General features: G+C 46.1%; 1 protein-coding gene across 2 annotated transcripts in view; it reads left to right on the top strand.

The window, feature by feature from the left end:
• The window catches only part of FGD3 (FYVE, RhoGEF and PH domain containing 3), a 421797-nt gene extending 400783 nt beyond the window's left edge, over window positions 1-21014 (top strand). For both annotated transcript variants that reach the window (XM_063940801.1, XM_063940800.1), the window contains exon 19: window positions 18891-21014. In XM_063940801.1, coding sequence (XP_063796871.1) covers window positions 18891-19115 — 225 coding nt within the window. In that variant the 3' untranslated portion in view covers window positions 19116-21014. The remainder of the gene's footprint in view (window positions 1-18890) is intronic.
• Window positions 21015-22262: the final 1248 nt, after the last annotated feature.

Raw genomic sequence — 22262 nt, 5'->3', positions numbered from 1 at the left:
TCCTGTCACTGTGCATAGGTTATCACCATTCCAGTCACAGTGGTATCTGGTATCTATCTAGTGATATCTAATTACAGACATTACTGCCGTCTAATTCCAGATATATTACTGGCATATAATTCCACACATTAAAAAATGGAGAACAAACATTTGGAGGGTAAAATAGGGAAAGATCAAGATCCACTTCCACCTGGTGCTGAAGCTGCTGCCACTAGTCATAGCAGAGACGATGAAATGCCATCAACGTTGTCTGCCAAGGCCGATGCCCAATGTCATAGTAGAGAGCATGGAAAATCCAAAAAGCAAAAGTTCAGTAAAATGACCCAAAAATCTAAATGAAAATTGTCTGAGGAGAAGCGTAAACTTGCCAATATGCCATTTACGACACGGAGTGGCAAGGAACAGCTAAGGCCCTCTCCTATGTTCCTCATAACTAGTGGTTCAGCTTCATATGACGATGGAAGCACTCATCCTCCCGCTGGAATAATGAAAAGAGTTAAGCTGCCAAAAGCACAGTAAAGAACTGTGCGTTCTTCTAAATCACAAATCCCCAAGGAGAGTCCAATTGTGTCGGTTGTGATGCCTGACCTTCCCAACACTGGACGGGAAGAGGTGGCTCCTTCCACCATTTGCACGCCCCCTGGAAGTGCTGGAAGGAGCACCCACAGTCCAGTTCCTGTAATTCAAATTGAAGATGTCACGTACACCAGGATGAGGATATGGGTGTTGCTGGCGCTGAGGAGGAAATTGACGAGGAGGATTCTGATGGTGAGGTGGTTTGTTTAAGTCAGGCACCCGGAGAGACACCTGTTGTCCGCGGGATTGACATATCATTGACATGCCTCGTCAAAATACAAAAAAAAATCACCTCTTCGGTGTGGAATTATTTCAACAGAAATGCGGACAACAGGTGTCAAGCTGTGTGTTGCCTTTGTCAAGCTGTAGTAAGTAGGGGTAAGGACGTTAACCACCTAGGAACATCCTTCCTTATACGTCACCTGGAGCGCATTCATCAGAAGTCATTGACAAGTTCAAAAACTTTGGGTGACAGCGGAAGTAGTCCACTGACAACTAAATCCTTCTTCCTCTTGTACCCAAGCTCCTGCAAACCACACCACCAACTCCCGCAATGTCAATTTCCTCCTTAGACAGGAACGCCAATTGTCACTGGCAAGTCTGACGAGTCCTCTCCTAACTGCGATTCCTCTGATGGATCCTTGAGTGTAACGTTTACTGCTGCTGGCGCTGCTGTTGTTGCTGCTGGGAGTCGATCGTCATCCCAGAGGGGAAGTCAGAAGACCACTTGTACTACTTCCAGTAAGCAATAGACTGTCCAACAGTCCTTTGCGAGGAAGATGAAATATCACAGCAGTCATCCTGTTGCAAAGCGGATAACTCAGGCCTTGACAACTATGTTGGTGTTAGACTTGCTTCCGGTATCCACCGTTAGTTCACAGGGACTTAGAGAATTGCTTGAGGTAGTGTGTCCCCGGTACCAAATCCCATCTAGGTTTCACTTCTCTAGGCAGGCGATACCGAGAATGTACACAGACGTCAGAAAAAGTGTCCTAAAAAATGCAGTGTACCCACTGTACACTTAACCACAGACATGTGGACAAGTGGAGCAGGGCAGACTAAGGACTATATGACTGTGACAGCCCACTGAGTAGATGTATTGCCTCCCGCAGCAACAACAGCGGCGGCACCAGTAGCAGCATCTCGCAAACGCCAACTCGTTCCTAGGCAGGCTACGCTTTGTATCACCGCTTTCCATAAGAGGCACACAGCTGACAGCCTCTTACGGAAACTGAGGAACATCATCGCAGATTGGCTTACCCCAATTGGACTCTCCTGGGGATTTGTGATATCGGACAACGCCACCAATATTGTGCGTGCATTACATGTGGGCAAATTCCAGCACGTCCCATGTTTTGCACATACAATTAATTTGGTGGTGCAGAATTTTTTAAAAAACAACAGGGGCGTGCAGGAGATGCTGTCGGTGGCCCGAAAAATTGCGGGCCACTTTCGGCATTCAGCCACCGCGTGCCGAAGACTGGAGCGCCAGCAAACACTCATGAACATGCCCTGCCATCAGCTGAAGCAAGAGGTGGTAACGAGGTGAAATTCAACACTCTATATGCTTCAGAGGATGGAGGAGCAGCAAAAAGCCATTCAAGCCTATACATCTGCCTACGATATAGGCAAAGGAGGGGGAATGCACCTGACTCAAGCACAGTGGAGAATGATTTCCATGTTGTGGAAGGTTCTCCAACCCTTTGAACTTGCCACACGGGAAGTCAGTTCAGACACTGCCAGCCTAAGTCAGGTCATTCCCCTCATCAGGCTTTTGCAGAAGCAGCTGGAGAGATTGAAGGAGGAGCTAAAACGGAGCGATTCCGCTAGGCATGTGGGACTTGTGGATGGAGCCCTTCATTTGCTTAACCAGGATTCACGGGTTGTCAATCTGTTGAAATCAGAACACTACATTTTGGCCACCTTGCTCGATCCTAGGTTTAAAGCCTACGTTGTATCTCTCTTTCCAGCAGACAAAAGTATGCAGATGTTCAAAGACCTGCTGGTGAGACAGTTGTCAAGTCAAGCGGAACTTGACCCGCCAACAGCTCCTCCTTCATTTTCTACCACCATTGGGGCTGCCAGGAAAAGGATACAATTTCCAAAACCACCCGCTGGCGGTGAGGCAGGGCAGTCAGGAGCAAGTGCTGACATCTGGTCCGTACTGAAGGACCTGCCAACGATTACTGACATGTCGTCTACTGTCACTGCATATGATTCTGTCACCATTGAAAGAATGGTGGAGGATTATATGAGTGACAGCATCACTGTAGGCATGTCAGACAGTCCGTACGTATACTGGCAGGAAAAAGAGGCAATTTGGAGGCCCTTGCACAAACTGGCTTTCTTTTACCTAAGTTGCCCCCCCCCCCCCCCCCTCCCGTGTGTACTCCGAAAGAGTGTTTAGTGCAGCAGGTTACCTTGTCAGCGATCGGCGTAGGAGGTTACTTCCAGAAAATGTGGAGAAGATGATGTTCATCAAAATGAATTATAAATTCTTCCCTGGAGACATTTACCAGCAATTGCCTCCAGAAAGTATGCAGGGACCTGTGATGGTGGATTCCAGTGGGGACGAATTAATACTCTGTGAGGAGGAGGATGTACACAGTGAAAGGGGTGAGGAATCTGAGGATGAGGTGGACATCTTGCCTCTGTAGAGCCAGTTTGTGCAAGGAGAGATTGATTGCTTCTTTTTTGGTGGGGGCCCAAACCAACCAGTCATTTCAGCCACAGTCGTGTGGCAGACCCTGTCGCTGAAATGATGGGTTTGTTAAAGTGTGCATGTCCTGTTTATATAACATAAGGGTGGGTGGGAGTGCCCGAGGACAATTCCATCTTGCACCTCTTTTTTTTATTTATCTTTGCATTATGTGCTGTTTGGGGACTATTTTTTTAAGTGCCATCCTGTCTGACACTGCAGTGCCACTCCTAGATGGGCCAGATGTTTGTTCCGCCCACTTGAGTCGCTTAGCTTAGTCATCCAGCGACCTCGGTGCAAATTTTAGGACTAAAAATAATATTGTGAGGTGTTCAGAATAGACTGGAAATGAGTGGAAATTATGGTTATTCAGGTTAATAATAATATAGGATCAAAATTACCCCCAAATTCTATGATTTAAGCTGTTTTTGAGGGTTTAAAAAAAAAAAAACACCCGAATCCAAAACGCATCCGAATCCGAAAGAGTGGTTTTGCCAAAATGCGTCGGAATCCAAAACACGACCGCGGAACCGAATCCAAAACCAAAACACAAAACACGAAAAATGCCCACTGCACATCTCTAATTATAAGTGGTTCTGGTGCATGTCCAGAGAACAAAATGTGCTAGGCTTGTAGTTCACTGCACCTGCCCCATTTCATTTATAGAGCATGTCATACAAGGTTTTGCTAGGATTTAAAAAGCCCATGTGCCCAGCTCCAAGATCCTATCCTCAGTCACAATCTTTCCTGCTGCCACACAAAAGTATTAAAGGAACATGATTAAAGGCTGTTACAGGTGTTGGAGCCTGTCTTTCAAATAAGTGGCTATAAATAAACTGAAATCTACCAGAACAAGACCTACTGTAAAACCTTTGCCAGGGCGCTTAGATGGGTGACAGGGTCCAGCTTGACCTGCTGTCATAACCAGGATTGTTAGTCACCCATAAGCAAAATGAATGGCCATATATGAACCATCAATATTATGGCTCATTCTGTAGGTATTAGATCCTGTCTAAACTACACCTGGGTACCCGTTTATGTTGCTACTTTGTCAGCTGACCCAGTATTTTACCTTAGGTTCTAGTGACCAGGCTCCTCTCATCAAAATTGTTTTAGTCAAGTAAGGGTCATACAAAGTATCAAAGCATCCTGATGAATAATGAAAATGAAGACACTGACCCAAGAGTTAGTGATGTACAAAAGGGTTAAAAATATATGTATTTCCATTGTATCTTTCTCTAACGTCCTAGTGGATGCTGGGGACTCCGTCAGGACCATGGGGAATAGCGGCTCCGCAGGAGACAGGGCACAAAAGCAAGCTTTTAGGATCACATGGTGTGTACTGGCTCCTCCCCCTATGACCCTCCTCCAAGCCTCAGTTAGGTTTTTGTGCCCGGCCGAGAAGGGTGCAATCTAGGTGGCTCTCTTAAAGAGTTGCTTAGAAAAAGTTTTTAGGTTCTTTATTTTCAGTGAGTCCTGCTGGCAACAGGCTCACTGCATCGAGGGACTTAGGGGAGAGATTTTCAACTCACCTGCGTGCAGGATGGATTGGATTCTTAGGCTACTGGACATAGCTCCAGAGGGAGTCGGAACACAGGGCTCGCCCTGGGGTTCGTCCCGGAGCCGCGCCGCCGACCCCCCTTGCAGATGCTGAAGATGAAGAGGTCCGGAACCAGGCGGCAGAAGACTCTCAGTCTTCATCAGGTAGCGCACAGCACTGCAGCTGTGCGCCATTGTTGTCTGCACACTTCACACAGCGGTCACGGAGGGTGCAGGGCGCTGGGGGGGGGCGCCCTGGGCAGCAATGTATAATACCTGTATGGCGAAAAATACATCACATATAGCCCTTGAGGCTATATGGATGTATTTAACCCCTGCCAGATAGCTAAAACTCCGGAGAAGAAGCCCGCCGAAAAGGGGGCGGGGCCTATTCTCCTCAGCACACAGCGCCATTTTCCCTCACAGAAAGGCTGGTGGGAAGGCTCCCATGATCTCCCCTGCACTGCACTACAGAAACAGGGTTAAAACAGAGGGGTATATTTACTAAGCTCCCGATTTTGACCGAGATGCCGTTTTTTCTTCAAAGTGTCATCTCGGTCAATCTCGGTCATTTACTAAACACTAATCACGGCAGTGATGAGGGCATTCGTAATTTTTTTCTAGTTCAGGTAAAAAATTACGAATGAATACACCATCGGTCAAATTACGCCTGTTTAAGTATGAATCTCGGTCATTTACTAAGAAGTGCAAAGCAAAAAAACCCAAAACACTGCCGTGAAAAATTACAATTCGTAAAAAAGTCCTAAAAAAAAACAGACCTGCTTTTTTTATTCGTGATTTGAGATGCATGCAGGGATCCATGAGATCCGTGCATGTATATCAGTGGGAAGGGGTTGGAAAGTGCTTTTTTTTGCCAAAAAAAATTGCGTGGGGTCCCCCCTCCTAAGCATAACCAGCCTCGGGCTCTTTGAGCCGATCCTGGTTGCAGAAATATGGGAAAAAAAATGACAGGGGTTCCCCCATATTTAAGCAACCAGCATCGGGCTCTGCGCCTGGTCCTGGTCCCAAAAATACGGGGGACAAAAAGAGTAGGGGTCCCCCGTATTTTTAAAACCAGCACCGGGCTCCACTAGCTGGACAGATAATGCCACAGCCGGGGGTCACTTTTATACAGCGCCCTGCGGCCGTGGCATCAAAAATCCAACTAGTCACCCCTGGCCGGGGTACCCTGGGGGAGTGGGGACCCCTTCAATCAAGGGGTTCCCCCCCCCCAGCCACCCAAGGGCCAGGGGTGAAGCCCGAGGCTGTCCCCCCCCATCCAATGGGCTGCGGATGGGAGGGCTGATAGCCTTTGTTGTAAAATAAAAGATATTGTTTTTAGTAGCAGTACTACAAGTCCCAGCAAGCCTCCCCCGCATGCTTGTACTTGGAGAACCACAAGTACCAGCATGCGGTGGAAAAACGGGCCCGCTGGTACCTGTAGTACTACCACTAAAAAAATACCCAAAAAAACACAAGACACACACACCGTGAAAGTATAATTTTATTACATACATACACACATACATACATACTTACCTTATGTTCCCACGCAGGTCGGTCCTCTTCTCCAGTAGAATCCAAGGGGTACCTGTTGAAGAAATTCTACTCACCAGATCCAGTGGTCCAGGCTCCTCGGCAAATCCAGGGATAATCCACGTACTTGAATAAAACAAAAAAACGGTTGCCCGACCACGAACTGAAAGGTGACCCATGTTTGCACATGGGTCACCTTTCCACGAATGCCAGAAACCCACTTTGCCTTCTGGCTAAGTGGGTTTCTTCAGCCAATCAGGGAGTGCCACGTTGTAGCACTCTCCTGATCAGCTGTGTGCTGCTGTCCTCACTGACAGGCAGCACGCGGCAGTGTTACAATGTAGCGCCTATGCGCTACATTGTAACCAATGATGGGAACTTTCTGCTCAGCGGTGACGTCACTTTAGGTCAACCGCAGGGCAGAAAGTTCCCATCATTGGTTACAATGTAGCGCATAGGCGCTACATTGTAACACTGCCGCGTGCTGCCTGTCAGTGAGGACAGCAGCACACAGCTGATCAGGAGAGTGCTACAACGTGGCACTCCCTGATTGGCTGAAGAAACCCACTTAGCCAGAAGGCAAAGTGGGTTTCTGGCATTCGTGGAAAGGTGACCCATGAGCAAACATGGGTCACCTTTCAGTTCGTGGTTTTTTTGGGTATTTTTTTAGTGGTAGTACTACAGGTACCAGCGGGCCCGTTTTTCCGCCGCATGCTGGTACTTGTGGTTCTCCAAGTACAAGCATGCGGGGGAGGCTTGCTGGGACTTGTAGTACTGCTACTAAAAACAATATCTTTTATTTTACAACAAAGGCTATCAGCCCTCCCATCCGCAGCCCATTGGATGGGGGGGGACAGCCTCGGGCTTCACCCCTGGCCCTTGGGTGGCTGGGGGGGGGGGACCCCTTGATTGAAGGGGTCCCCACTCCCCCAGGGTACCCCGGCCAGGGGTGACTAGTTGGATTTTTGATGCCACGGCCGCAGGGCGCTGTATAAAAGTGACCCCCGGCTGTGGCATTATCTGTCCAGCTAGTGGAGCCCGGTGCTGGTTTTAAAAATACGGGGGACCCCTACTCTTTTTGTCCCCCGTATTTTTGGGACCAGGACCAGGCGCAGAGCCCGATGCTGGTTGCTTAAATATGGGGGAACCCCTGTCATTTTTTTTCCCATATTTCTGCAACCAGGATCGGCTCAAAGAGCCCGAGGCTGGTTATGCTTAGGAGGGGGGACCCCACGCAATTTTTTTTAGGATTTTACTTTGTTTAATTTAAAAAAAAAAAAAAAATACGAACCCCAGCACGGATCACACAGATCCGGCCGAGATTGATTGTAAAAAAAAACGGCAGTGTTTTGCTAATCACTGCCGTCAAATTAGGTAAAAAAACACGAATGACATCGACATCGGAAGCAAAGAAAAATACGAATACGACAGCTTAGTAAATTAGTCGTAATCAATTCAAAAAGTTGCAGTTTTACACTGCCGATGTCATTCGTGATTGAACTTTGACCTATTTTCGGAAATTACGAATCTTAGTAAATATACCCCAGAGAGGGGGGGCACTGATTTGGCGATATGTATATATATTAAAATGCTATAAAAGGAACACTTATATAAAGGTTGTCCCTGGATAATTATAGCGTTTTGGTGTGTGCTGGCAAACTCTCCCTCTGTCTCCCCAAAGGGCTAGTGGGTCCTGTCCTCTATCAGAGCATTCCCTATGTGTGTGCTGTATGTCGGTACGTGTGTGTCGACATGTATGAGGAAAATATTGGTGAGGAGGCGGAGCAAATTGCCTGTAATGGTGATGTCACTCTCTAGGGAGTCGACACCGGAATGGATGGCTTATTTATGGAAATTACGTGACAATGTCAACACGCTGCAAGCCGGTTGACGACATGAGAGGGCCGGCGAACAAATTAGTATCTGTCCAGGCGTCTCAAACACCGTCAGGGGCTGTAAAATGCCCATTTACCTCAGTCGGTCGACACAGACCCAGACACGGACACTGATTTCAGTGTCGACGGTGAAGAAACAAACGTATTTTCTTTTAGGGCCACACGTTAAGGGCAATGAAGGAGGTGTTACATATTTCTGATACTCCAAGTACCACAAAAAAGGGTATTATGTGTGAGGTGAAAAAACTACCTTTAGTTTTTCCTGAATCAGATAAATTAAATGAAGTGTGTGATGATGCGTGGGTTTCCCCCGATAGAAAATTATTGGCGGTATACCCTTTCCCGCCAGAAGTTAAGGCGCGGTGGGAAACACCCCTCAGGGTGGATAAGGCGCTCACACGCTTATCAGAACAAGTGGCGGTACCATCTACGGATAGGGCCGTACTTAAGGAGCCAGCTGATAGGAGGCTGAAAAATATCCTAAAAAGTATACACACACATGCTGGTGTTATACTGCGACCAGCGATCGCCTCAGCCTGGATGTGCAGAGCTGAGGTGGCTTGGTCGGATTCCCTGACTAAAAATATTGATACCTTTGACAGGGACAGTATTTTATTGACTATAGAGCATTTAAAGGATGCATTTCTATATATGCGTGATGCGCAGAGGGATATTTGCACTCTGGCATCAAGAGTAAATGCGATGTCCATATCTGCAAGAAGATGTTTATGGACACGACAGTGGTCAGGTGATGCAGATTCCAAACGGCACAAAGATGTATTGCCGTATAAAGGGGAGGAGTTATTTGGGGTCGGTCCATGGGACCTGGTGGCCAGGGCAACTGCTGGAAAATCCACCGTTTTTTACCCTAAGTCACATCTCTGCAGAAAAAGACACCGTCTTTTCAGCCTCAGTCCTTTCGTCCCTATAAGAGTCATATCTGCCCAGGGATAGAGGAAAGGGAAGAAGACTGCAGCAGGCAGCCCATTCCCAGGAACAGAAGCCCTCCACCGCTTCTACCAAGTTCTCAGCATGACGCTGGGACCGTACAGGACCCCTGGATCCTACAAGTAGTATCCAAGGGGTACAGATTGGAATGTCGAGAGGTTTCCCCCCTCGCAAGTTCCTGTAGTCTGCTGTACCAATGTCTCCCTCCGACAGGGAGGCAGTATTGAAAACAATTCACAAGCTGTATTCCCAGCAGGTGATAATAAAATTACCCCTCCGACAACAAGGAAAGGGGTATTACTCCACACTATATGGTGGTACTGAAGGCTAGGTGAGACCTATTCTAAATCTGAAAAATTTGAACACTTGCAAGGGTTCAAATCCAGATGGAGTCACTCAGAGCAGTGATAGCAAAGAACAAGGGGACTATATGGTGTCCCGGGACATCAGGGATGCTTACCTCCATGTCCCAAAATTTGCCTTTTCTCACCAAGGGTACCTCAGGTTCGTGGTACAGAACTGTCACTATCAGTTTCAAGACGATGCCGTTGGATTGTCCAAGGCACCCCGGGTCCTTACCAAGGTAATGACCGAAAGGAGGATTCGTCTTCAAAGGACGACCTCCTGATAAGAACAAGGTCCAGAGAACAGTTGGAGGTCGGAGTAGCACTATCTCAAGTAGTTCTACGACAGCACGGGTGGATTCTAAATATTCCAAAACCGCAGTTGTTCCGACGACACGTCTGCTGGTCCTAGGGATGATTCTGGACACAGTCCAGGAAAAGGTGTTTCTCCCAGAGGAGAAAGCCAGGGAGTTATCCGAGCTAATCGGGATCCTCCTAAAACCAGGAAAAGTATCAGTGCATCATTGCACAAGAGTCCTGGTAAAAATGGTGGCTTATTACGAAGCGCTTCCATTCGGCAGATTTCACGCAAGAACTCTTCAGTGGGATCTGCTGGACAAATGGTCCGGATCGCATCTTCAGATGCATCAGCGGATAACCCTATATCCAAGGACAAGGGTGTCTCTCCTGTGGTGATTACAGAGTGCTCATCTTCTAGAGGGCCGCAGATTCGGCATTCAGGATTGGATGCTGGTGACCACGGAGGCCAGCCTGAGAGGCTGGGGAGCAGTCACACAAGGAGTGTGATCAAGTCTGGAGAATTCTCTCCACATAAATATACTGGAGCTAAGAGCAAATTTATAATGCTCTAAGCTTAGCAAGACCTCTGCTTCAAGGTCAGCCGGTATTGATCCAGTGGGATAACATCACGGCAGTCGCCCACGTAAACAGAAAGGGCGGCACAAGAAGCAGGAGGGCAGTGGCAAAACTGCAAGGATTTTTCGCTAGGCGGAAAATCATGTGATAGCACTGTCAGCAGTGTTCATTCCGGGAGTGGACGACTGGGAAGCAGACTTCCTCAGCAGGCACGACCTCCACCCGGGAGAGTGGGAACTTCATCGGGAAGTTTTCCGCATGATTGTGAACCGTTGGGAAAGACCAAAGGTGGACATGATGGCGTCCCGCCCGAACAAAAAAAATGGGACAGGTATTGCGCCAGGTCACGAGACCTTCAGGCGATAGCTGTGGACGTCCTGGTAACACCGTGGGTGTAACAGTCGGTGTATGTGTTCCCTCCTCTGCTTCTCATAACCAAGGTATTGAGAATTATAAGACATAGAGGAGTAAGAACTATACTCGTGGCTCCGGATTGGCCAAGAGGGACTTGGTAACCGGAACTTCAAGAGATGCTCACAGAGGACTAATGGCCTCGGGAGCTAAGAAGGGATTTGCTTTCAGCAAGTACCATGTCTGTTCCAAGAGGAACCGTGGCATCGGCCTTTAAGAAAGGACCTGCTCCAGCAGGGACCTTGTCTGTTCCAAGACTTACCGCGACTGTGTTTGACGGCATGGCGGTTTGAACGCCGGATCCTAAGGGAAAAGGCATTCCGGAAGAGGTCATACCTACCCTGGTCAAAGCCAGGAAGGAGGTGACCGCACAACGTTATCACCACATGTGGTAAAAATATGTTGCGTGGGTGAGGCCAGGAAGGCCCCACGAAAAAATTTCAACTAGGTCGATTTCTGCACTTCCTGCAAACAGGAGTGTCTATGAGCCTCAAATTGGGGTCCATTAAGGTTCAAGTTTCGGCCCTATAGATTTTCTTCCAGAAAGAATTGGCTTCAGTTCCTGAAGTCCAGACGTTTGTCAAGGGAGTATTGCATATACAGCCCTTGTGTGCCTCCAGTGGCACCATGGGATCTCAACGTAGTGTTGGGATTCCTCAAATCATATTGGTTTGAACCACTCAAATCTGTGGATTTGAAATATCTCACATGGAAAGTGACCATGCTGTTGGCCCTGGCCTCGGCCAGGCGATTGTCAAAATTGGCGGCTTTGTCTTACAAAAGCCCATATTTGATTTTCCATTCGGACAGGGCAGAACTGCGGACTCGTCCCCAGTTTCTTCCTAAGGTGGTGTCAGCGTTTCACCTGAAACAACCTATTGTGGTGCCTGCGGCTACTAGGGACTTGGAGGACTCCAAGTTGCTAGACGTTGTCAGGGCCCTGAAAATATATATATATATATATATATATATATATATATATATATAATTCCAGGACGGCTGGAGTCAGAAAGTCTGACTTGCTGTTTATATTGTAGCCACCCAAAAAAGCTGGGTGCTCCTGCTTCTAAGCAGACTATTGCTCGTTGGATTTGTAGTACAATTCAGCTTGCACATTCTGTGGCAGGCCTGCCACAGCCAAAATCTGTAAATGCCCATTCCACAAGGAAGGTGGGCTCATCTTGGGCGGCTGCCCGAGGGGTCTCGGCTTTACAACTTTGCCGAGCAGCTACTTGGTCAGGGGCAAACACGTTTGCAAAATTCTACAAATTTGATACCCTGGCTGAGGAGGACCTGGAGTTCTCTCATTCGGTGCTGCAGAGTCATCCGCACTCTCCCGCCCGTTTGGGAGCTTTGGTATAATCCCCATGGTCCTGACGGAGTCCCCAGCATCCACTAGGACGTTAGAGAAAATAAGATTTTACTTACCGATAAATCTATTTCTCATAGTCCGTAGTGGATGCTGGGCGCCCATCCCAAGTGCGGATTGTCTGCATTACTTGTACATAGTTATTGTTACAAAAAATCGGGTTATTATTGTTGTGAGCCATCTTTTTTAGAGGCTACTTCATTGTTATCATACTGTTAACTGGGTTCAAATCACAAGTTGTACGGTGTGATTGGTGTGGCTGGTATGAGTCTTACCCGGGATTCAAGATCCTTCCTTATTATGTACGCTCGTCCGGGCACAGTACCTAACTGAGGCTTGGAGGAGGGTCATAGGGGGAGGAGCCAGTACACACCATGTGATCCTAAAAGCTTGCTTTTGTGCCCTGTCTCCTGCGGAGCCGCTATTCCCCATGGTCCTGACGGAGTCCCCAGCATCCACTACGGACTATGAGAAATAGATTTATCGGTAAGTAAAATCTTATTTTTGAAGTCTGATCACAAAAGGCATGAAGGATGCCAGAAGAGTAAACATTATTTATCTGCCATCAGTTCAGAACGCAGATACTCTGTGTCATATTGTCTCTGCTTTTTATGATGTGTTCTATCTCTGTGAGTATTATTTTCCTTTCCTGTCATTTCACAGCCCTATAAAACTGCCTGACCCCTTTATTTTCAGTGTAAACAAATACACAAGGACAGAGACAGTTCAGTATACCAGATCATGTCCTGTGTGTGTGTGTGTGTGTGTGTGTGTGTGTGTGTAGGGCAATGATACACTTAGGGTGTGTACACACGGTGAGATATTTTCTTTCGATTTTGACTATATAGTCAAAATCGCAAGAAAAGTTAGTGCAGATCGCAAGGTGAAAGTAACCTTGTGATCCCGATTCGATCCCGATGCGTGGTCCCGCCAGGTCGGCATCGCAAGAAAAGATAGACTGTGCAGGCAAGTCAATCCTTGCTAGATCGGTGTACTATCTAGTTCATCTCACATGTCAATGACATCTCACATAAGCCAAAATCTCACATAAGCCAAAATCGTAAGCGCGCACACAGTCCATATCTCAAGAAAAGTTAGTCAAAATCGGTGGTGCTGGGCTCCGGGGAGTTCAAGGGAAATCGCAAGTGACAATCGGGCATAGCAAGGATCTCACCGTGTGTGCACACCCTTAGTGAGTGGGGTTAGTGATAAGATTGTTGGGTTTCTGCGTTCTAGTATCCAGGCGAGTGTAAGCTTATGAGCAGGGTCTTCCTATTTCTTTGTCTGATTGCTAATACCCAGTCTTGTTTAATACTGTGTGTCTTCCCAACTGTAAGACGCTGTGGAGTATACTGGCAGTGGCGCTATATAAGCAAATGTAATATGAATAATAGTATCCCTTTGCACGTTGACAAGTCCATGATGTTGTGAAAAGCAGAAACTGCTGCTGTATAAAAACCCCAATTACTCATGGTCAGAAGATTATTCCACAGTAGAGTGACACAACATTTCTTTGAATTCAGTCTCGTATTGAGGAGATAAACCCAACATTGAATATTTTCCTATATTCATTTTCTATCTCATCCATCACAACCAGCAAAAGATGTGAGAGTCTCAGGAAGGATTTTATTCTGTGAGATTAAAATTCCTGCTGCAGGATTTTGTTAGCCGCCTTCTGCATCATTACAAGGGAAAAGTAATATACAGGCTTAGCAGGGGCGTTTTAAGAGAGGAGGGTATACGCTTGCAGCCTCCATTGTGGTCCCCCTCCTCGCCGGCAGCTACTAGACTCTACTGCGCATGCGCAGGTCTCTGGGAACGCCTGCAGTGCGCATGCGCAAATCACTCGAAAATAGGCACTGCAGAGATTTTCCAAGTGATTTGTATCAGCACTGCAGGGCCGCCGATGCTGGACTCCGGAGAGGTAGGTATAATATATAGGTGCAGGGTGTGCTGTGTGTGCCCCCAGGGCCGGATCCAGGGGGGGGGGGGGGGGGGTGAACGGGGCGAACGCCCCCCTAACAGTCATAGCCACGCCTACTTACATGAGGTGGGGGCTGCTGTCAAGTGATGGTGTGTGGCTGCACTGACATCCCTCCCCATCCCCCGTGTCCCTGGGGCCCCTGGCCCTATCTGCCATCATCACATGCCGTCACCCCACCTTGGGCAGTGTGTGCCGCCCATCGGTGTGTTAGTAGTTACATGTGCCCGGTGTGTGTGTGTGTGCTACATAAGAAGTACATGTGCAGCCTGGCAATGCTTTATATGCTCTTTCGAGCATTAATGGACAATTGGTATGGGAAGTGGGAGGAGTAATGAGTGTAGGGGAGGAGTCAGTAATAAATAAACTGCCCCCCCCTAAAAGAAAAGTCTAGATCCGTCCCTGTGTGCCCTCCTGGACCCAGGGGCCCGTGTGCACCGCACACACTGTACCCATTATAGAAACGCCTATGAGGCTTAGAACTCATATGTAGTGAGTCTACATGATTTTAATTAGATTTTAGTGACATTTGAAGCATATACAGTGTGAGTGCAGGTGCAATGAAAAATTAGGACCCTTGACGTTGAGTTAGGAGCTTTAGGGGGGAATTAGCCGCGGTGATTTACAGGGCCGTAACTACGTGTGTGCCAGGTGTGCCTGGCACACAGCGCAGTCGCCCTGAGGGCGCAACTGGATGCATTGTAATGAGTCAAACTGACTCCTTACAAGCCGCCTTTGTGTGCGAGGTGAGGAGCAGCAGCTCCGGGAGCAGGGGAGAAGGAAGAGGAGGGAGGGGGACTCAGGAGACGCAGCAGCGCACTGTAATTGGTGGTGGCGCTGCTGCAGCTGTACCGCTCCTTCCATATAGGCTGACCGCCGCTGCTGTGAATGCTGGGATGCGCTTCCCTCCTCCCAGCATTCACAGCGGCAGCGGCCGGCCTATGTGGAAGGAGAGGGACAGCTGCAGCAGCGCCTCAGCCAATTACAGTGCGCTCCTGCGGCTCCTGAGTCCCCCTCCGTCGTCGTCCTTCTCCTCTGCCCGGGATCTGCCAGCAGCTGCACCGAGGAGCCTGACTGCCTGAGCCAGTGGGGAGAGAGTAAGTATCATTTATTCTGTCTATCTATCTATCTATCTATCTCTCTATCTATTTATTCTATCTGTCGTAATGTGTAAAAAAGGGGATGCTGTCTACCGTAATGTGTAAAAAGGGGACGCTGTCTGCCGTAATGTGTAATAAGGGGATGCTGTCTGCCGTAATGTGTAAAAATGAGACGCTGTCTACCTAAAAAGGGGACTCTGTCTGCCGTAATGTGTAATAAGTGGACGCTGTCTGCCGTAATGTATAAAAAGGGGACGCTGTCTGCCGTAATGTGTAAAAAGGGGAATCTGTCTGCTGTAATGTGTAAAAAGGGGAATCTGTCTGCCGCAATGTGTAAAAAAAGGGGACGCTGTCTGCCGTAATGTGTAATAAGGGGACGCTGTCTGCCGTAATGTGTAAAAAGGGGATGCTGTCTGCCGCAATGTGTAAAAAGGGGACTCTGCCTGTCGTAATGTGTAAAAAGGGGAAGCGGTCTGCCGTAATGTGTAAAAAGGGGACTCTGTCTGACGTAACGTGTAAAAAAGGGGATGCTGTCTGCCGTAATGTGTAAAAAGGGGAATCTGTCTGCTGTAATGTGTAAAAAGGGGAATCTGTCCGCCATAATGTGTAAAAAGGTGGACTCTGTTTGCCGCAATATGTAAAAAAGGGGACACTGTCTGCCATAATGTGTAATAAGGGGACTCTGTCTGCTGTAATGTGTAAAAAGGTGGACTCTGGGCCTAATTCTGAGTTGATCGCAGCAGCAAATTTGTTAGCAGTTGGGCAAAACCATGTGCACTGCAGGGGGGGACAGATATAACATGTGCAGACAGAGTTAGATTTGGGTGGGGTGTATTCAGACTGAAATCTAACTTGCAGTGTAAAAATAAAGCAGCCAGTGTTTACCCTGCACAGAACCAAAATAACCCACTCAAATCTAACTCTCTCTGCAAATGTTATATCTGCCCCACCCCCCTGCAGTGCACATGGGCCCTCGTTCCGAGTTGTTCGCTCGCCAGCAGATTTTAGCAGCATTGCACACGCTAGGCCGCTGCCCTCTGGGAGTGTATCTTAGCATAGCAGAATTGCGAACGAAAGATTAGCAGAATTGCGAATAGAAAATTCTTAGCAGTTTCTGAGTAGCACGAGACTTACTCCTACACTGCGATCAGCTCAGCCCGCTTCGTTACTGGTTTGACGTCACAAACACACCCTGCGTTCGGCCAGCCACTCCCCCGTTTCTCCAGACACTCCCGCGTTTTATCCTGGCACGCCTGCGTTTTTCCACACACTCCCAGAAAATGATCAGTTTCCGCCCAGAAACACCCACTTCCTGTCAGTCACACTCCGATCACATCAACGATGAAAATTCTTAGTTCGGACGTGAGTAAATCTACTAAGTTTTGTGCTAAAATACTTAGCGCATGTGCACTGCGTACCATGCGCATGCGCATTTTTGCCTGAATCGCTCCGTTGCAAAAATCGGCAACGAGCGAACAACTCGGAATGACCCCCATGGTTTTGCTCAACTGCTAGCAAACTTGCTGCTGCGATCAACTCAGAATTACCCCCTCTGTCTGCTGTAATGTGTACAAAGGTGGACTCTGCCTGTCGTAATGTGTAAAAAGTGGACTCTGCCTGTCGTAATGTGTAAAAAGTGGACTCTGTCTGCTGTAATGTGTAAAAAGGGGACGCTGTCTGCCGTAATGTGTAAAAAGGGGAATCTGTCTGGTGTAGTGGCGTTACTGTGCGGCGTAATTTGAATAATGGAGACTACTGAGCACTGTAATATGAATTGGTATTATTTTGTGGCCACACCCCTTCCCCATGAAGCCACACCCCTATATTTTTGGTGTGCGCCTGCAGCATGCACTGCCCCTGTTTTACATAGGGGGGGCGCCGATGCCATTTCTTGCACAGAGCGCTAAAATGTCTAGTTACGCACTGGTGATTTACTATGGCTAATTGATCCCCTGGGGCTATTCAGTTGACCCCAAAGTCATCCCGCAGGCTGCACAATAAACAACAAGTAACTGTGCATCCTAGTAAAACCATAGCTCCCCTATTCTGGGTAGAGAGGAACTGGGGGCATGTCCAGCAGCTCCCGGAGCACTGGGCATGCCAGTGATGGAAAACAGGGGTGTGGATCAGGCCATGGCATTTCCTCTGAGACCTGGCACCCTAAAGTTCAAGCAAAAAAAGGAGGATCGTTCCGCACTAGGTTCGTGTTTCAGACAGGATCTCAATGAGGATATTTGTCTGTTACAGACAATGGTAGAAATATAAACTTTGTGTTAATTTGAAGTCGGTGGTGCACCTAGAGTCAGCAGAACGTACATATAGAGGAAGAAGAAAAGAGACTCTATGTTGGGGCACTCTTATTGTAAACTTAAATCGACGATAAAACTTAACTTTTAATTATTTGTAAGATAATTTAATGTGACAAAAAAACTATTAGACATAATTGACTCAAATCATTGTGAGTTGTCCACATGAACTTTACGTTATAGTGTACAGAAAAAATTATCTAGAATCCTCTGTGAAAAATATCAATGGAAATTCAGTACAATGGGTTAAGCCTGTCTTTCATAAATACATTTTACACGGGTTTATTAATCCTATGGGGGTGTCCTCTTGAATAGTCCTAGGTACTGCGCATCAAGTCAATTACACCCTCTGCCAAATACTAAAGCAGAGGGCGATCAACCACCTACATAGGCAAAAACCTATAATTTTTATACTTTATCATCTGTAATTGACTTGATACGCAGTAACCCATTGTACTGAATTTTCATTGATCTTTTCACCGAGGATTCTAGATATTTTACTGTACACTATAATGTTAAGTTCATGTGGACAACTCACAATGATTTGTATAAACTGTCTAATAGTTTTTTTGTCACATTAATTTTATCTTACATATAATTAAAAGTTACGTTTTATCGTCGATTTAAGTTTACAATTAGAGTGCCCCAACATAGAGTCTTTCTTTTCTTCTTCCTCTATATGTACCCTAAAGTTCAACCATGGTACGCGCAGATCTCCCTCCTTCTACAGAAAGAGAGTTGGGAGGTATAGTAAAACCATGTTACACTGCAGGTGGGCAGATATAAAATGTGCATTAGATGGTAGATGTAAGAGGGTCGTCCAAATTCAAATCTAAATTGCAGTGAAAAAATAACTGTCCAGCATTTGTGGGCTACATGCAGAAGCAGACAGTATTTAGGCAGCATGCAAAAAAAACATAAATGTATTTGCACCCCTTGCATTGCAACATGGTTTGACTCAAAATAGTTTTTATTTTGTGCTAAGTATATTCAGATTTGTACTGACAAAGACAACAAAATTGTCCTTTGTATAATATAGAATAATATATATATTGTCCCAGAACTCCTAACATTGAATATTAAAACGTATGGGTTAGTCAGTGCCCGTGCCAGTATGACTCAACACACTAATTGACTTTCCTCCCACATGTAGTGTTGAGTTTCTCTCACTTATCACACGCGCCTTCAGTATTTCCAAATGAAAATTGATCTGATGAACTATGGCTATTTGGGGAATGACAGCTTACTTAATGTATAATTAAGTGACACGTTCTTATAAAATTATTATATATTTCAATGTTTTCCTTGTAGGACGGTCGAACTTCACGCGCCATTCCGCTGCCTGGCTACGAAGTCAGTTTACCAAGCACCAGTGATAAAGTGGACTTAAAACATGTGTTTAAATTAAGCCAGTCCCAGCAAACGTTGTTTTTTGGAGCGGAGGATGAAGATCTGCTGATGAAATGGATGGGGGTTCTAAGTCGAGCATCAAAAGGAGACACATTAGACCCTACAGAATATGTTGAGAACATGTAAATTCCCGTATTAACAGTCCTTTGTTTATCACGAAAAAATCTCTGAATCATGATGCAGTAACGTTCTTGACATTGTCGTGTTTACGTATTAACATCTGTGGTGTCCCCCATTGTATGTGATTTTTCATATTTGTACCTGTGTCAATGAATACCGCGTGTATTTTTTATGCCCAATGGACGGAACATTCGACGGATGTCATGAGGTTGCAGTTACAGCACATGAATTACAGCACATGAATTACAGCACACAATTTTCAGTCTACTGTTTTGTATATGTGTATTTAAGAAAAATAGACCACCCCAAATACTATTTAGTACAGATCGTATATGTGAATAGTTAATTGTTACCTTTTAAACATCCACAACTGAAATATAGGATGACGGGTTACCAGCAGCCAAGCACAGTAGCCACAGCCTCATCAGAGCACATTTGGAAGTGGACAAAAGTTGTGGCTGGCCACTGACCATTCCTACACCGTTCACCTCCTTGAAACCTCAAGTACTTGCCTTGTTGTAGCTGTCTAATATCGAGTATTGCTCTTAAGTTATGATTGTATCAGCTCATTTGACATGCCACCTATTGATGATAGGGGGTGGGGGGAATCTCTGTAAAGTGTTGTCATTATGTTAAACCTATAACATACAGTGGAAGGATTACCCATGCAGCCTGCATAGGAAGTACTCCGCAGCCTGCAGAGGAAGTACTCCGCAGCCTGCAGAGGAAGTACTCCGCAGCCTGCAGAGGAAGTACTCCGCAGCCTGCAGAGGCAGTACTCCGCAGCCTGCATAGGAAGTACTCCGCAGCCTGCATAGGAAGTACTCCGCAGCCTGCAGAGGAAGTACTCCGCAGCCTGCAGAGGAAGTACTCCGCAGCCTGCAGAGGAAGTACTCCGCAGCCTCCATAGGAAGTACTCCGCAGCCTGCATAGGAAGTACTCCGCAGCCTGCATAGGAAGTACTCCGCAGCCTGCAGAGGAAGTATTCCCAGACCAAGCACCTTCTGCATGACTGAATAGCTGTAAACCCTTTTTATAAAGTCTGTATGAAACATTTATAGCACTGCTGGGAACATGGGGTTTGATTGTTTGTTTGTTTGTTTGTTTTGTTATTTCCGGTTAACTTTGTTTTTATTTATGATTTGTAAATATTGTTATATACATATTTTCAGACATTTTAAAAAGAAAAATAAGCTAATAAAAAGTTTAGCACAGAGCGTCTCAGGATATATTTAATGGTCTTATAATTTATGTTATGTGTTTTGTTTAATGCCCAAATCAGTTAATACGACAATTTTGAGTCCCTGTGTCTCATCAACATAGTGAACAGCATGGTGTTTCCTAGTAACAAGCACGTCCACTGTTGGTTTGAGAAAAATACATTTTGTCAGATTGCTGGGTTTGTGTAATGTTTCAGCATCCTACTGACACACTGTAACACATGATGGCTAGATTTTTCTATTTTTTGGAAGGGTTTTTATTTCTATACTTTTTGCATGCAAAGTTGCTGTTCTTTATATAGCGCACACATATTCTGCAGCACTTTACAGAAAATATTTGACCACTCACATCAGTCCCTGCCCCAGTGGAGCTTACAATCTATATTCCCTACCACATGTACACACACACATTCACACTAGGGTTAATTTTTGTTGGGAGCCAATAAACCTACCAGTATATTTTTGGAATGTGGGAGAAACTGGAGTACTTGGAGGAAACCCACACAAGCACAGGGAGAATATAGAAACTCTGCACAGTTAGGGCCATTGTGGGAATCGAACCCATGATCTCAGTGCTGGGAGGCAGTAATGCTAACCATAATTTTGTCAAATATTTGTCAATATTTGTAATTTTTATAAACATACATTGGACGATTTTGTTCGAATAAAAAGATAATTAAATCTAGCGTATTCTCCGTGCCTCTTGGTGAATCTACGGAACCTGTGTGACCAAAGCTATTAACGAAGTGTAAGTGAGTGTGCAATTAATAATTCTGGAAGCAGATAGTATGCAATTAATAATTCTGGATGCAGATAGCTGCAAAGGACTGGGGTGCATACGTTCATGTTTTGTGGTTCTTTTGCTGGTGGCAGTTACTAAGTTTTTATTAACCACACTTGCTGAGGTAACCATAAGTCACTGGTGGCGATTCTCAGATTGAGATATCTGGAAAATCGGCCGGCATAGCAACCAATCAGATGTTGTTATTTATAGCGCATTATGGAAAATAAAAGCAAATGTACAATTAATAATAATGGACAACAGTACATTTTAGAAAAGTTATCTGTGCTTTATATCCATTCCCGATCAGTAGGTTCCGGTTACTGGTGCCCAAAAAATGCAGCTGCAGGTTTCCCTGGCATATGGCTTGGAAGAGATACAGTAGTCATTGCTAGGTTGATGACTGGTGGAATGTGTATGGTCTGAGTGCCCATGCTGGGTGGCAGAGGTGGATGGTTACTTTAATGACCAGGAGCACTTGAACCAGCATCTGGATGGGCTAGCTTTTTTGTTTATATTTCAGGAAAAAAGAGACCTAATAAAAATGTATGTTGGGGAAAGGGCATAAAGCCCAGAAAAAAGGCATTCTGAGAGGAAAGTGATGCAAGGAGACAAGTGTCTTTTGAGAACCTTAAGTCAATAGCCGTAGCATTAAGACTGAAACAGAAATGCTACTCTGAGTTTGAAATGAAAAAGTTTGGGGTTGCTTTCCCTGTGGTCTTCTTCAAGGCATTGAGACTGCACAGCAGTCAGGGTAAGCTTGGGTTTTGCTCTTAAGAGCATCCAAGGTGGAAAACTTGTTCATTTGGCCCTTTGCAGTGGCAGACCAAGAAATGTGCTTCATTATATACTGGAGGGAGTAGAATTGTGTCATGTCATGTATGAGAGGGAGAACTACATGAGGATGATGGAAGTTTTCACTCTGATTTTCAGTTTACATCCGTTTTTAGCAATGGTACAGTGTGTGTCAGTGTCGGAGCCCGGGTTAGATTTCTTTCAGATTGGGGTAGCTAAGGGAAAATACAGGTGAGACTATGGGGGTATTCAATTTGTGCTGTTTTTTACGACCACTCGAAAAAACGGCACTTTTCGCCCGGCTTTAGGTCAAATTTACATTCGACCTATTCAATGCCGTGACATTTTTTCGACTGG

Source organism: Pseudophryne corroboree, chromosome 9 (assembly GCF_028390025.1).
Source record: "Pseudophryne corroboree isolate aPseCor3 chromosome 9, aPseCor3.hap2, whole genome shotgun sequence".
NCBI classification, from domain to species: Eukaryota; Metazoa; Chordata; class Amphibia; order Anura; family Myobatrachidae; genus Pseudophryne; species Pseudophryne corroboree.
This window is presented reverse-complemented; position numbering and strand designations above follow the sequence as displayed.